The sequence below is a fragment of the Perissodus microlepis genome, chromosome 4 (assembly GCF_051167445.1).
Source record: "Perissodus microlepis isolate ML-2025 ecotype Zambia chromosome 4, ASM5116744v1, whole genome shotgun sequence".
Lineage (NCBI taxonomy): Eukaryota > Metazoa > Chordata > Actinopteri > Cichliformes > Cichlidae > Perissodus > Perissodus microlepis.
The window spans coordinates 15,287,600-15,304,174 of NC_140464.1; the positions used below are offsets into that span (position 1 = coordinate 15,287,600).

General features: G+C 39.6%; 1 protein-coding gene across 1 annotated transcript; it reads right to left on the bottom strand.

Moving 5' to 3' along the window:
- Positions 1–1,023: 1,023 nt before the first annotated feature.
- On the bottom strand, positions 1,024–13,552 carry sdr42e2 (short chain dehydrogenase/reductase family 42E, member 2). Its single transcript, XM_084924777.1, has 11 exons — positions 13,121–13,552; positions 12,386–12,481; positions 10,771–10,828; positions 9,183–9,301; positions 8,926–9,001; positions 5,643–5,725; positions 4,917–5,054; positions 4,746–4,811; positions 4,557–4,620; positions 4,324–4,397; positions 1,024–1,680 (listed from the first exon to the last, which is right to left on the bottom strand). Exons 1-11 carry the CDS (start codon positions 13,550–13,552, stop codon positions 1,432–1,434), a joined length of 1,455 nt encoding a protein of 484 aa, XP_084780903.1. The 3' UTR covers positions 1,024–1,431.
- Positions 13,553–16,575: the final 3,023 nt, after the last annotated feature.

Genomic DNA, 16,575 nt, shown 5'->3' on the forward strand with positions numbered 1-16,575 from the left:
ATGTCATGAATAACATTAAATATCCAAGCGACGATGTGAATTTTAACGCTGCAGGTAACCCTTGGCATTCTTATGCAGTGCAAGTGCTCCCCCATGTGGCAGCTTCAAACATGACAATGTTGCGCTTTCAACCAACACTGATCCCGATAGTTTGGATATCCGTCCCTCAGTCTTTTGTCCCTGTTTCTGTAGAATGGCTTTTTGACAGCCATCCTTCCACTAAGACCACTTTCGATGAGGCTTCTGTGAACAGTTGATAGCAGCTAAAGACTAAATGCATCTCTCGGGTCCTTTGTCAGATCTTTGCAGACTTTCAGATATAGTTCATCTGCTGAACATATATTTTTTTTAGGCCTCCCACTTCTTCTTTCGTCCTGCACTTGACCAGTTTACTCATATTTCCTTAAAAACTGACCGCACTCCATGCTGAGATATGGCACGTTTTCCCCTAATACCTCTTCACGAATCAACTTGTTCGTCCACAAATACTATTTTATGTCGGTCAGATAGTGTTATCTCGGCCCTTTAAATAGATTCAGCAAAAGATATGTGAACAAATGATGTGTTTTTGTATGACAGGCTACTAGTAACAAAGTGCTGACGATACAATTTAATACTGTCTTTTATGTGTTCACACAACACTCGTTCGTCTCTTGAGTTAGCTGCCTTTTTTATGCTTGAATGATTCATAAGCCAGTGAATGTGGTCAGGTACAAGGACTGGGAAATAAGTGCAAAACCAGCCAACGTGCAAGTAAAAAGTTTGAAAAACATTCAGAAACCCTGAAAAAAAAAATTGCGCATAACTACAGCAAAAGACTATAATAATGTCTTTGAACCAAATAAATTAAGGGTGACTCAATTCTTTTGCACAAATACAGTATATGTAAATATGGTCTCTGGATTTTTCTAGATGCTTTTATTTCTAAAAGTGTACAAAATTTGCAGCTACAATAATAACCGAACTCTATGAAATCACAAGTCTTTATGATACAAATTGGAAGCATGCTTTAAATACAACGACTTACAGTTCAGATAATTTTCTTTTTGTGATATAAAGTTAAATGTTTGCTTTAAAATAAACCACAATAAAGTCAAATCCCAGAGAAGTCAATAACATTCACATAATACATAATAGTTTTCAGCCGAATGCTAGACTCACGTTAAACTCAGACACACACTGCGGTCTAAACATAAAAACAGCGGCTGTCTTTGAAAAGGGGAAACACAGAACTTGCATAGCCTGGTATTCTGGAGACGTATTTTTGGAGCACGTTCAGCTGGGTCTGGTGATTTGTTATTATCAGTCAGTCACCACTTACATTGTCACACTGTAATCAGTTAACAGAAGCTGTGTAAAAGCAGTCTCTCATCTGAAACTGCAATGCCTGAGATGAATGCAGTGCAGCGGAGCATCAGTGAAGGAATGTGTTTAGTTCTGACAAATTACGCAACATAGCATGAGTATCACCACGCTGAAACCCATCAGAAGCAGCAGAAAAAGGCGCCGGGGCTGCCGGGAGGTCCGGGAAAGGCTGAAAAGCGACGAGGTGTTGCGAGGCGGTCGAGACTTCAGGTATTGCTCCACGGAGTCTGCGAGGGAGTAAGGCTTCGGGCTGTAGCCCAGATCTCGGCGGGCCTTGTCAATTTTAAAAGTGTGGCTCACTGCGATGTTCCTGACCTGCAGCGGAAGAGATGAGGCATTTATAGCTTCTTTTTTGTTGGTTTTTGTATTTCTTAATACGATCAGAGTCGTCCAAGTTAAAGGTCATTCTGTCAGGTTAACGGCTCACATTAGCCTCAGTTTGGCAAACTTAGTTTTACATTGTGATAACCTGTGACTGACGGATGCCTCCAGTTACTGTGTCTTCTTTCCTCTGAGTCTAAGGTTTCGGCATGTGAACACAGACTGACAGAAGAGGTCAAACAGACACCGGTGAGACAAAAAAAGAGTTCCTACTGTCCCTTTTCTTTTTTCCATCCATGAGTCACATTTTCTTTAATGATTTCAGTCGGTACACACCTTTTAGGTCTTTGGAGTTTTCCTGCATGACTCATTCAAATCTGTTGTGTATCCACACATTAATACCAAACTGCTGAATCCTGATTATTCTGTTATACCTGACAGTTATCCTGACTATATACAGTATTTTTCCCCGTGCATTTCGAAAAGCCTTCAATCTTTCCTTGATTGTCTCACATTGAGTACATCTTGTCTTCCAGGAGTAACTCACTGCCACAGGCACCACTCCAGGAGAGAGACTATAATCAAATGTAGCTGAAAAGTGACCCATGCATTTGTATTCTCTGGGCTAAAGTACACATATCCTTCTGCAGCTGCTCGGCTTCTTACTAGTGCCCCTATGAAGGGTGCTGAGATATGCCAGGTTTTCAGCATATAACTTCTTGGGAATCACTTTGTCCATAAAAAATATTTTATGGCAATCAAACCGTGTTATCTTTGGCATTTTTTAAATTCAGCTAAAAAATTGGGGGAAAATTACTTGACATGGTTTTGCAACAGCCTGCTAGAAACAAAGTGCCTTAAGATAGCATGTCAAAATGATCTTTTATGTGTAGACACGACACTGGTGCTGCCTTGACTTAGCAGCCTTTTTCATGCTTGAATGATTCATTGGTCAATGATAATACAAGATAAAGCACTGGTTTTAAAATAAGTGAAAAAGGAGCCAAAGAAAGAAAAACTTTGAAAGACTTTCAGGAACCCTGGAGAGCTACTGTTCAAGACCACGTCACAGAATTACAAGAAAGTTTGACGCCCTGGAAGCAGAATATAAAGAAATGACTCGTTACTTTTTGTGATGCCAGTGGGTCCAGAATATAACTCGTGATAAATTATAAAATTGATCTTTAATATTAAAATGTGCATTTTTGCAAAGGGAGACCATTAACAGCAAAAATAATTATAGTGTTTCATCATGGTTTTGTAGTTTTGTGATGTTTTGGGGTTTTGAATTCCTAGTTAGTTAATCTTTTCAATTCTTTTTCTGATTTTAACATTCTGCAGATTGAGTTTTGGATTCCTGCTTTGATCTCTTACAGCTGTGGTGATGTTGAGCTTTAGATTTTAAGTGTGATTTCGGTTGTGGTTCCTGTTTAGTTTTTGTTAAGATGGTTTCCTGCTGTGGTGTTAGTTTAAAATTCTTCATACATGTTTAATGTGAGTTTTTTTGTCACCATGTTTTGTCTTTTGATTATTTCCTGTTTTATTTAAAATTTCAGTTGTCCCTCACATCCTGCACCAGAATCTTTTTTGCCCATCTACCTTTTCTCTCAGTTTCTTGTGCTCTTTGTATTTGTGTAACTTTTTAGACTTTGTATTTTATTTATTTATTTATTTATTGAGCAGTAAAACTTCTCTGCCTCATGCATTGTCTGTTTTCCTCTTTACCAAACAGTTCATTTCTGTTGGCAACATTTTAAAATATTTACTTCAAGGTACTTCATTTGAAATTCTATATAAGATATAAGAATAAAACCAGATGCTTAGTTGCTCCTTACAACAGATTGATTCAAAATTTGAAACTGTCTTCCTATGTGCCTTCACAGAGCAGGAAGAGGAAAATCTCCTCTGCGCATCACACCGCGCTTCAACCTGAGGGTTGCCGGGATCATTTGAGACCGGCCGAGAGGTGGCCCAGCCATAGCAACCGCCTCTGCAGTGATGTCACTTCCTGTAAACTTCACCTCAAACTTCCTGGTCTGACCCACAGCAGTTTATGTTTTATTTACAGGGCAACCACTGATCCCCACAGCCAGCAGCTGCCTGAGAGAGAGAGCTGCGCATGCAGGCCCATGGTGCTCAGCTTTGGTTTCTGTCTCATCACACATTCATGAGGACCTCACAGGCCGCGCGTGACGGAGGCGCCTTAAGACGTGTCGTACTCCAAGCTGCTCCTTTAATTTGATAGTTTTTTGAGTCAAGTAAATGTATGCAAAACCATCACAGATACAAAGACAGAATTAAAAGTTAACTGTTTGTTTATCTGCTGAATTTAAAAAAGGGCTCACTTTAGTTTTTCATAATTCATGTGCAAGAGATAGCATCAGATGAGGGAGGGGGGGGGCTGGGGGGGCTGATCGGAAAATACTAATGTAGTCAGTCTCTGTCGTTGGAGAGACTTAAACATGAATGTTCTCATCAGACAGCGGGTAACTTCATCTCCAAGGTAGATATATATGTACCGAGCTTGCCGGTGCTGTAACGTTCTGCAGTATAGAGTGACATCTTGAGTTTGCTGAGTTAAAAATAGCTTTCAGAATCAGACTTACCCTTTATAGAAGAAGAAAGCTGCATAATTACCTCACTTCTGGTGAAAAGGAGCGGCACCGTTATCACCGGTCTCAGAACCACGTGCAGATATTCCATCAGGATGGCTTGAAATAGGAAGACACACACACACACACACACACACACACACACACACACACACACACACACACACACACACACACACACACACACACACACACACTTAGCAGCAGCTCACCAAAGTTTCACTCAACTATAGTGAAAGTGAAAGAGAAAAGAGCTACCTGCTGAATAGACGAGTGAAACCGGCAGATTTATCAACGGCTGGCTGTAGCCCAACTTCTCAAACTGCAACAGAAAGTTGAATTCAAAACAGAGGTAAAAGCAGCTTTCAGAATCAGAGTTACTCTTCAGGTAATCGCTGGTTTTAGCTTTTTCATTAAGTCTGCTGACAGACGGAGGCATCAACTCACCAAAGGCATCAACCATTCAAACAGATTGACCGAAACACCATCGTTAATAAAATAGGCCTGTCCACTCTGCAAAAGGAACAGTTAACATGTTAAAAATGACCAAAGCAGCTGTGAGGCCAGAGCAGTGGAACTCATCATGTTTACTGTTTAAATTTTCTGAGGTGGACTCACAGCGACACAGCTCCTCTTCAGCGTGAGAGCCTCAGCTGCCTGCCTGTGGGCCAGTACCAGGTTATCTACGTGCACCCAGTTCATTTGAGCCCGGGGGTCACCAAACCGGAAACTGAACAACCGACGCTCCACGTTCATCTGAGCAAGGGACAAAAAGCTCGTCTTGCATCGTCTTCTTGATTTAAACATGGACACTAAACCCAAAAATGTGTCAAACTAACATTTTGGATGGTGATATCTGCACACACTGTGCAGATATCTGGTCTAATTCAAAACCGGTCTGATGCAAAAACCTTATGTTCAACCCAGTGTTTTACTGTCAGTTTTACTAACTCTGGGTTTGCTAATATTTAAGTCCACATGTATACAGATTAATTATACATTTTATTTCACATCAATTCCAGACTAGTGGTTACAGAGACAAGCAACCGACAGAACATTAAAAGTCAACGCTTCTGGCCTCTTGGCCGGTAGTAAACCCAGAACATAATGTAATCCTTGCAGCCCTTCACCAGACTGTGCCGACTGCCGCCTCGCAGAGGAGACACTGGAAGAAAAGGCATCCGTAACTGGATGCCAGAAGAGCTCCATCAATAATGCAAACTCTTCAGACAGGAATAATTCTGCCAGCGAGGCTTCAGACACCGCGAGATGAACATTTTTTTCCAGTAGCAGCACAGAAGTAATTCATCATCACTATAAGACACGCTCGCTTTAGTCCCCTACCATCACTCTGTGTAGGTGTCTTCTCTCCTCTGGTCCGTAGATGCCACAGGGTCGCAGGATGCAAGTGCGCAGCGGGCCTCCACCTTCATAAAGGAAGATCAAAATGTCACTTCATAAATATTTTAAAGCTTTTCTTTATTAAAATCTAATTGGGATTTTTTTTTCTCTTCTAGAAGTAGTGGACTAAGTACATGCATTAAAATACCAATGTTACAAGTACTTAAAATACTCAGAAACAAGGAAAAGGGCTGGTATTAAGACTTGTGCTTATTTATATCTATTTATATGATCCTTATAATGTATCAAGATAGTTTTATATGTTGTATGATTAATTAACACAGATTTAAGGCAAATAACAACAACAACAACAATAACATCAACAATAATAATAATAATAATAATAATAATAATAAGGAAGAAGCAAAGAAGAAGAAAACTTCTGCAAGATAAATTTGAATGTCTTTTATGTTTATATCATTCACTGTATTTATATCATGCCAATTAAAGGAATTTTGCGATATAAAGAACCTACTTCCCCTCGAATTTAAGCCAGGACATGGTAAGAGTGGGATTTAAAACTCCCATTTAACAAGAATAAACCTCCAGCAGAACCAGTGAGAAGCTGTGGCAGGTGAATGGAAAGAAAACGATTAAAAGGAGAGCATGGAGAAACAACAACTATGGCTGGACATTAAATAAGCCTGTGAAGTGTTCTTAAGTAAACCTTACATATAATCTCAATCAGGTGGAGCAGGTGCAGTGGAGCAGATTTACTTAAAAATGGCTTTGTAGGAGTCACGTATGAATTTAAGAAGACAAAGATGTGTATGCTGTTCATTAGATGTTTAAATGGTGTTTGTGTTTGATTACGTTCATTTTTTGTGGTTGGTCTCATGATTGGACCTGATTGCCAGTATTAGGAATGGAGTCAGCTGGAGGGCAGAGGGGTTTTTCTCTCTCTCTTCTCATTAATAAGGATTCAAAACTTATTTTCCAATCTCAGCGAATCAACTGAATCAAAACAAAAGTTTGCAGACCCAGTCTTAGCATCTCAGTGACTTTTAGGTTGTTCCTGACATCGGTACAGGCATCCTGTTATTATTATTATTATTATTATTATTATTATTATTATTATTATTATTATTACGCACACAAACACATGACCAGCTGCAGTAGATAATGAGACATGCATGCTTTTAAGCTTAATTGCATGTTGGTGCTCACTGTTGGTGTGCAGGTTTCACTAAAGGAAAGGCTTTATAAATCACAGTGTAAAAAGCAACAATACTGTATGAGAAAATGAGCCATTATATACACTCAGATATATACTTTACATGTGTGTTTAAGACATCAATGTCAAGTGACTGCTGCACTAATGAGACTGTTCTGGCCAGCGCTGAGTTTAAAGCACAATCACCGTTGTATGATCGAGTTGCACACCGAGTCTCCATGGAAACTGTTGCCTCTGTCTATTTTCTCTCACTCTTTCACAGAGGTGGAAAGAGTACTAAAATATTTTACTCAAGTACAAGTAATATTACCTGTCTAAAACTGTACTCAAGTAAAAGTAAAAAGTAGCTCATTTAAAATGTACTCAGAGTAAAAGTTACATAGTTACTTTTCTGTCAGCAGGAGGACAGCCGCTTCTGAGTAGTGCAAAAAAAGACAGTGGGATATAAATCTCAAAGTAGTTCTTTTTTAGTGAAAAGAAAAACTTTAACTGCCACTGCACTTTAATTTGTAAACTGCAAGTATATACATGAAAATGGATAATGGTCACCAAACCAATCAACCAAACTGTCAGGTATCACAGTGTTTTCAATACAAAACCATATCATTCTTTCACATGAGAATGTGTTCTAAACTGTCAAATAAGAGAACAAGTACTGAACTGAACGGCAGCTGCTTTAAAAATGTTTTTTAATTTTTTAAACTTGGCCCTGCCCTACTGTACTTCTAGATTAAAGTTCCTTTGTATCCATCCTAGAGTGTTACTCTCTGAACTTCCTGTTAATTTTGAGGAGCAGTTGATTTTCAAAGTTAGCAGAGTTCATCCTTGCTCACTTTGCAGTGAACAGTAGTCCAGCACAGCTAAAGAGACGCTCGAAGGCAGCTGAGGCAGGCAGGCCAGTGTTAAGTTTGAGAGAAAGTTTTTTGACGTCCCTAATAAGACATCAATGCATTACATAGCTACCGCTGGTAAATTATACCAATATACCTCGTGTTTTTTTTTTTTTATTGGACAGTAACAGGCTAGTTAACGGGAGGTTGCAAGTGCTAATTAACAAGTAACAGAAGTCAGCTGTCTTTGACTAATCTAAGGTAAGTGAGCGCTCTGTTATTCTTTTGCCTGCAGTGTGAACATATGTGGGTTAAGTAAGAAAGTAGCTGCTTCTGTCTTTAATTTAACTATTTTTTAAATAAATTATTATTATTAACAAACAGGAAAAATGTAGGTAAACACATTTTCTTTTGGCAATTTACCAACCCAGTAAAAAAAATGTAAGTTGCGTGGACAACAACGTGCCCGATTACAGCAAGTTGCTAGTACCAACCAACCTTATGTGTTCTTCACAGATGTCTTAACGTAATGTGATTAATTTGAACACAGCCTTTTTGCTACCATAACGGTACGAGTTGTATTTAACTTACCTCTACATGCTTGCGCAGGTTTGATGTGGAATTTTTAAAAGCTGCTAACTCGGTCTCTCTGGGCAAACACAGCTTACACTGCATAATAAAGCTGTTGCCTTTCTTGCACTTGAAGCCGAAATGGTCCCTTAAATACGGCCAGGAGTTCACATCCGTTTCTTCGAGTTCAGGGTCAGCAGAATTCGACGGGGCTTCTTTTTTCACTGGATCCGTAACACCGATGTCAGACTCCATCTTTAACGTGACCTTAGCGCCAATTTGTTCTACTACCCATTGTTCCCTGCAGTATTTCCGAAGCCCAATGTTTTTTTTTATTTTTAATTTACTCAGTAACGGGTGTGATTGAAAACGTAGCGAACTACAATACTTTTTAAAAAATATACTTAAGTAAAAGTAAAATTACAGACTTGAAAAATTACTTTAAAAAGTACAAATACACAAAAAAACTACTCAATTACAGTAACGCAAGTAAATGTAATTCGTTACTTTCCACCTCTGCTCTTTCAAACACACATTTTTGTTGCTTTTTGGTTTTTTTAAACACAGAAAGCAAAAGCCGGGTTGCAATTTTCTCTCAATGTGCCCTTTCCCATGTAATTCAGCGATTAGGCACAGCTATCAATTTCACAACCTTTGAGGGAGCCCCCGTTGGCTGCGATGACCATCTGCTCCGCAATCGCTTTAGTTCTGGAGTAGTGGTCAATATGCTGCAACAGAAACATAAATACCGCCTTATTATTTACCCCTAAAGTGCAGAAAATTGCTGGCAAACGTGTATTTAGTAGAATTGCAAAGCTATTATTGGTGTGACAAAGGTTTTGCTCGAACATTAGTGATGTGGTTTGTTATCGTTATGGTGGTGAGAATGCAGTTATTTTAAGTACTCACAGCATCAAGGGACACATATGGCACCGAAGCCTCATCACCATCCACAATCGGTTTCCCTGCAAACACCACGTTGATGGTGCTGGTGTACACCAATCTGGGGATGCTCCTCTCCTTACACACTGTATGAGACAGAGGATCACAGCAAAGAGAGTCAAATCTATGAATGCTGACATAATGCTCAATATGCCACAATGTATTATGCAGGTGTGCATCCATTTATAAAATGTCACTCTCTAGGCACCTTTCTAAAACCCAAGGTCAACGAACAAAGCATAAAAGACAAACAGTAAAAAGGATAATAAAAAAGCAGTATTAGAAAATAATTGGATTTAATGTTTAAAGAGAGTAAGGCAGTATTAAAAAATGGGGTTAGAGTTTTGACTTGAATAAGGGAAGCAAGCCAGTATTCCTGCTATCAGGAGGAAGTGAATTTCAGAGCAGCTGAAACCTCTGTTCTCCATAGTAGTGAGATGGGGAGAGGGAATAATAAGGTGAGTGGTGGATGAAGACCTAAGTAAATAATACAAGAAGGAAGGAGCCAGGATATGGATACATTTGAAAGTGAAAAGCAATATTTTGAAAGTGATTCTACAATCTATGGGCAGCCAGTGAAACTGTTGAAGAACAGAGGTGATGTGCTCTCTGGAGGGTGTGCGAGTTGTGATCTGGGCTGCAGAATTCTGAAGAATTTGTAATTTGTAAAGGGACTTGTTGGGAAGATCAAAGAGAAGAGAATTACAATAATCAATCAAAGCAGGGACAAGGATAGCAACAGCATGGGAGGTGAGGAAAGGACGGAGACGATTGATGTTGCGTAAGTGGAAGCAGGCGAACTGGGTGATGTGATTAATATGAGACTGAAATGGCAAAGTGCTGTCGGGGATGACACCCAGACTCTTAACCTGATGGGAGGGAAGGATGGAGGAGTTGTCAATATTAATGGAAAACTTGTGGGATTTGGTTAATGTGGAAGCTGTGCAGGAAAGTAGAACTTCAGTTTTATTACTCTTGAGTTTGAAAACATTGGAGGTGAACCAGATTTGACCTTCATGAGGCAGTCACAAAGGGAGATGAGTGGAAGGGTGAAATTGGGTTTGGAAGAAATATACAGCTCAGTCTCATCTGCGTAACAGTGATGGTTAATATTATATTTTTTATATATGTGATCAAGTGGAAGCATGTAAATAAGGAATAAAAGAGGCCCCAGTACCGAACCCTGGGGCACACCAGCAGAAACAGAAAATGAACTTGAAGAGTGAGATTTAAGTTGAATGACCTGAGTGCTATCCGACAGATATGAGGTGAACCAGGCAAGGGGTGTATGACTTGTGCCAATGGATGCAAGTCTTTTCAGAAGGATCGTGTGAGAAATCGTATCAAAGGCTGCACTTGGATCGATGATGAGGATGGTGAGAGAACCGGAGTCAGCTGCCATTAGGAGGTTGTTGGCAATGCTTCATAGTGCTGTTTTTGTGTTATAAGGTGGACGGAAACTAGACTGGAATTGTTCGTAGAGATTATTGTTACTGAGATGTGTGTGAAGCTGAGAGGTAACAACTTTCTTTTCTGTCTGCGACAATTTTCTTACCATTTATGACGTTATTGGTTCCACCAATGTTGACGGACTCCACCTGCTCTTTCCTCAACTAAAAGCCAGAGACAAAGAGGAAGGCTGTTACTCCTGACTGCATATTTTCTCTTCTATAGATAATACAGCCCTTGTTTCCACCTCTGCACAATAATGACTTTACATCCATCTCACTTAGGCTCTCATATTAGATTTGAAAGAAAATCAACTTTGAGAGCAGATAGAAGCCAAATAGCATTAAATATAGTAAAAATAGACACAAAAATAGGAAAAATTAGATTGGATTTTGAGTGATGTACAACAGAAGAGCAAGAATACAAGTATACAAGTCTGCAGCAAACAAATGTGTCCATGTGATGGCAATTTTGTTTTTTTCCTCACTGACTTTTCTATATTTGGATTTGGAATCCAAGGCTATGGAGACTAAAGATGAACTACGTATTTGTATACATCAATGCTAGCCACTGTAGATAAGGAAAACAAGGCATAAGCAATATAAAGAGCAGCCTCAGAAAAAGTCAGAAGCTACATCAGCTGACATTAAAGAGCTGAGCTATCTGGCTGTCAGACTGAACTGTTTGCAGTCAAACTGTTTGGTGGGCAATGCAGTATTTAAAAAAAGAAATTTGTGGTCATATGTTGTTTTGTGTTTATGAGCTCTAAAGCAGAAGCCGAATGGCTAAACGGGAGGAGTACTCATTTATAAATGTTCTTTGATTATGAGCTTTGCTGTTATTTATGGAAACTTGGTTCCCACACTGAAAAAAAGACATCCATAAGTCAGAATTTGGGGTTGTTATTAAAATTTCAAGTGAATAACTTGAAATTAGGATTAGCATTACTTGCTGACTTGAAATGCCAAGAAAATAATTCAAGATTAACCCCCCAAAAATCCTTTGAAATTCTGTGTTATTAGGTTATTATTTGAGAAAATAAACCAACATTTTAACTTATGGAAAACAAAATATAGTCTCATTTCTTTTGAGGACTTGGTAGTTATCTTATGCGTAACAGACACTTCATTTCATAGCTATGGCACACAGCTGGAATCCTTTATAGGCGTATGAACTATTGAGGATATCCACACATTTTTTAAGCACTTGTCCAGCTTTTGGGCGGCAGGAGGCTGGAGCCTGACACTCACTCCTGAAAGGCGGGGTACACACCAAAACAGTGATGCATGATATTAGATAATGTAAAAGAAAAATAGAAAATAAAAATTACATAGCTTGTGTTTAATATGCAACACTGGGCACATTTATTTGTACATACTTAATACATACTTTTTAACACTTTTTGACTTACACAGCTAAAACTTACAACAGGTGTTGCATGTGTTTTTAAAATATTGACTTTCTGTATTTAGTCTGAGGATGAACCTTGAGGTGCTATTTTTCCTGCTGCTAGTAGCCTTAAGCAGCTCCTATGATTTGCATCAAGAGAGCATGGAAAAACAACCAGTCGTGCAGGTCAGCCTGTCATGTGTTCACGGTTTGAACAGAAAGCGTGACATACCAAACAAGGCTGTTCCTCCACAGGAGGTTTAATAAGTGAAACATGATTTGTTTGAATGACTGGCTGTTGGGGAAAAAAGCAGAGGAAGGCATGAAGTCACCTGCTCTGGGCCAGACATGCCATAAGACGCCGTGTGGAACATGCAGTCAACCCCTTCACACACTTTATACAGGGAAGAATAATCTCGAATGTCACTCTGTAAGAAAGTAGAACAAGACAATCAGATAATTAGTTATAACTCTGAGGACACAAAAGATGCCTAATCAGATTCTTCTGGGAGGATGAAGATAGGCTTGTACTGTTGATTTGCTTGAAATGTACAACAGCAAAACATTAACACCCAGTGCTTTTCATGTAAAATGGTCAATATCTAACCCCCGAAAGGACAGTTATAATTAAGGTAAGTGTGCCAAGAGGAGTACAGGTGAAACCCGAATCATGCTTCCACCCTCTTTGACCCAGGCAGCAGCTGGTGCGCCGAGACAGATCAATCACCCGTGTCTGTTTCCAGCCAAGACGCATACGGACCAAAGAGGCACGCTGACACGAGGAAATACTAGAATTCATTTCCCCGTCTCCACACGAAGTTGTGTCAGTTAGGTGGAAACAAACCATACCTTTATAACCCAAACCTGTGCTATGGGTGACACAACAGGCTTCAGACCTGGACTTCAAATGGCTTTTCATCACCATGTAGAGACCTGACATGTGTTATAAGATGTTATCAAACAATAGGTTTCCTGTACTGTTACACTGCAGTATAGTATTAAGTGTTCTTCAGGGCAAAGCTATGAGGAATGTGTGGAGAAGAGGGGTAAACAGAGTAAAGCCATACCTGATAGAACGTCGCTCCATCGGGAATATCACAGGGAGGCTTATTCAAGTCCAGAAGGATTACTGAAAACCCTTCATTTGCCAGTTGTCTCCCAAGCCTGAAGCCAAAGTATCCCCCTCCTCCCGTCACCACCACTTTCCCCTTTGGGACACCTCGGTGCTTTTCCTCTCCCAGTCTGGAGGCCACACAGTCGGGGCTGCTGCAGGTAGCAGCGGTGGCGGTGTTTACTCTGTTTCTCACAGCCGCAGAGGGGCTGGAGGCGACCGCCGGGGCTGGATGGATGACCCACGGCTGCTGAGTGAGGTGGGCGATGTTGTGCCCGTGGTGCCCGTTGGTCTGCAGGCGACAAATGGGGACGCTTTGGCAGGGAAACTGTTTCACCTGGCACAGAGAGCCTCCGCTTTCAGTCATGCTGGGACTGCACAGCTCCATGGATGCTCTGATGGGATTTTAAAGAGGAATAAAATACATATTGACTGTTTCAGAATTATTAAACACTGACCGGTAATGAGTATTTATCTTAACTTTCTGAAGTGTCCTGTCATTTATAATCCCTTTGTTTTCACATCAGTCAAGTTCGGATGGCTGTACCACTTCAGAGTCTTTCATTATTTAAAATAGAGCTCAGTGCTCCTGAACACCACTTTTTTCTCTTTGTTGAGTTTTGATAAAGAAGATGTCAGAGATGACAACTGGTCAAACATTTCACTCATAAATAATAACGTTATGTTTTATAGACTGCATATAACAGACGGATATTTAAGGGGGTGGGGAGGGGGGTATTCTGAAAGAAGAATTTATGATACATAATTTTACTGTATGCGTGTATATGTATTTTTTTTATTTGTTTTTGGCCTGTCAGTAATAAACCCATCATGTTTCGCCAAATTAGGCAGAATATCACGTGTTTTTCACTAAAATAAACGAGCCTAATCTATGAATAAACGCAGGTCCGACAGCGATGACGTGCACTCTTTAATTAAATAAAAATACCTTCCTGATAGTCATCTCTATATGTCACATCTACTCACCTGATTGCTCCTGTCCTCCTCGCACATCCGTACCCGTGCTGGTGGATTCATGCAATAATACAGTCTATACCTCGCCGTCGGGCCCTCTCGATGCGTCACCTTTCTCACCTGTCACACACCTGCACTTTACATCTGCTACCGTAATGTCTGCAGGCAGTGCGCAGGCCCGCGGCAGCGAGGATCACATTTCTAGAAGCACCGGATGGACGAGCAAGCACCTCATTTCAGTTTTTTATGTACGGAAGTTGTTGGGGGGGGTTTTGCCACACACACACGCAAAAAAACGTAACACTTAAATTAGTTACAAATAGAAAGTTTTAATATAATAACCCAACATTTTCACTTACAGATTGCAAAAAACATAATTTTTATTATTTTAAACATTATAATTAATTGTGAGGAACACCTCTGGTGGGAATTTGGATGCAGAGCTTAATAATAACTAACGATTAAATGCAGAGTGGCTATAAACACAAGGAGAGTGAAATGAAGTGAATGATGAAGAAATACAAAGTGCATCATGAGAAGCCCTTTAAAGCTTTATCATAAAAGTAGAGAGGTGTCTGTCTCCCGAATCCAAAGTGGGAGCTGAAGGCTCTGCCCCACACTCTACTTTTAAATGAACCATAAGTAGATCTTCAGTCAGAGAGAGATAAAATTAACTGTTACTGTTGAGCTGAAATTAGTCAGTCTTCTTGGCAAGTCCTCCAAAACAAAAACTAAAAAAATTGTAGTTTCTAATGTGGCCCTTGGGAAAATTAATTCCCCCCTCATGATCTAAAAGCTCCAGGGTCACCTTCTGTCTTGTGGTAAATAGACTGGATCTTTCTATTGTACTTATACTCTACTTGAGTACACAAAGCTCTTTCTACAACATATTCCATTCACACATGCACTTTTTTTATGCCTAAGTGCTTTCTGTCTAACATTCACCCTCCAATGGGCACATGGAAGAGCAACTTGGGTTCCAGGATATTTGATATTTGACCCACACTTTGTCCATACAGCTCTGGTAGGGCTAACTGATAGTAGATGCAATAAGGATCAACAAATACTTAACCAAAAAAGTAACTGTTAACTGTGTTCTTGCTGCCTCCTTTACTTGCAAACAGGCTGCAGGGCATCTGTGAGCAGCTCGAGTAAAGTAAAAGAAATAACATCTGATAGAGCACAAGATGAACCAGGCTGTCCTGTTTTGCCTTCTGTGACAATGGTGTGGACTGGTGAAGTCAAGTTGCACAGGCTTTTTACCTCAGTGCCACAGAAGGAATTTTAATTTGTATCTTTTTACCCGCTTGACGTGACACATCCTACACAGTGTTTTCCCAAAAAAGAGACATTATAAAAGAGAGCGATGGCACTCATAGAAAGTAAGCCAGAAAATTCATCTTTTGATGCTTGCTTCCAGCAGGATAACATTTGGGATGTGATGGAACAGGAGATTCACAGCATGAATAAGTCTACAGCAACTGTGTGATGCTATCATGTCAACATGGATCAAAACCTTTGATGATGTTTCCAGCACCTTTTAATTTGTGCCATGCAGAATTAAGAGAGTAAGGAAGGCAGAAGTGGTCCATCCTATCAAGGTGTACCTAAGAAAGTGGCCAGGAAGTGTATTTTCTGGTGAGCGTTTGCTCATCCTGCCGTCATTGCAGCGGTAAGTCAGCAGTCTGCATAAATATCAAGGACAAAAAGAAAAGGGAAAGTCTTATCTCTTGATAAATGCAAGGAGTTGTTTCTAGTACACGGTGAGTAGGGGCACCTGCTTTACATATCAGCAAATGACCTTTGCCAACAATTCTTTACTTGGAAGGTTAAACCATTATTTAGTATTGTATCCCCACAATCAGAAATTTCCTTAATTATAAAGATTAGGAGTCATAAAAGGCACTGTGAATTTATTTGTACATGTTTTAGACTCACTGGCTGGTAGTAAACTTGTGGTTTTTCATAAGACAAGATTAAAGAGACTTGGAAGGATTTAGAACAAGGTACCAAATGAATGAATGAATAAATAAATAAATAAATAAAAGTAGTAAATGCCTATGTTTTTTTAAAGAAATTCCTCAAGCTGACATTTGGCAGCAATTTTTATTATGAATGAATATTAAAACTGTTCATTAGTTCCTCAGTTTCTGCAGCACAATAACGTCTGAACAAATACATTTTTGAGTGTTAGTGAATAAATGTGTTTTAAGTGTGTAAAATAACAGGTACAACTCACAAAAACCATAAAAATGTAATTACAGTGAGAGTAAAGCATTCAAACACTTTGTGAGTTTACCTATGTGAGTCAGATCGCTATGAGAAAATAACAGAAAATATTTTCATTGAAAATAGGAAAGAGAAAATGTGGGGTCAGGCATCAAATGACATCTCTAACTAGATAACCGGTCAGGTAAAACACTCACTCCTCGCCCT

Excerpts from the sequence above, each read along its gene's own strand:
- sdr42e2 (XM_084924777.1), bottom strand. The coding sequence starts at position 13,552 with ATGGAGCTGTGCAGTCCCAGCATGACTGAAAGCGGAGGCTCTCTGTGC. Across the intron at positions 5,726-8,925 it reads CAACGGGGGCTCCCTCAAAG|GTGGAGGCCCGCTGCGCACT; the intron begins GTTGTGAAATTG and ends TCCTTTATGAAG. Across the intron at positions 1,681-4,323 it reads TCCTTTTCACCAGAAGTGAG|GTCAGGAACATCGCAGTGAG; the intron begins GTAATTATGCAG and ends CTTCCGCTGCAG.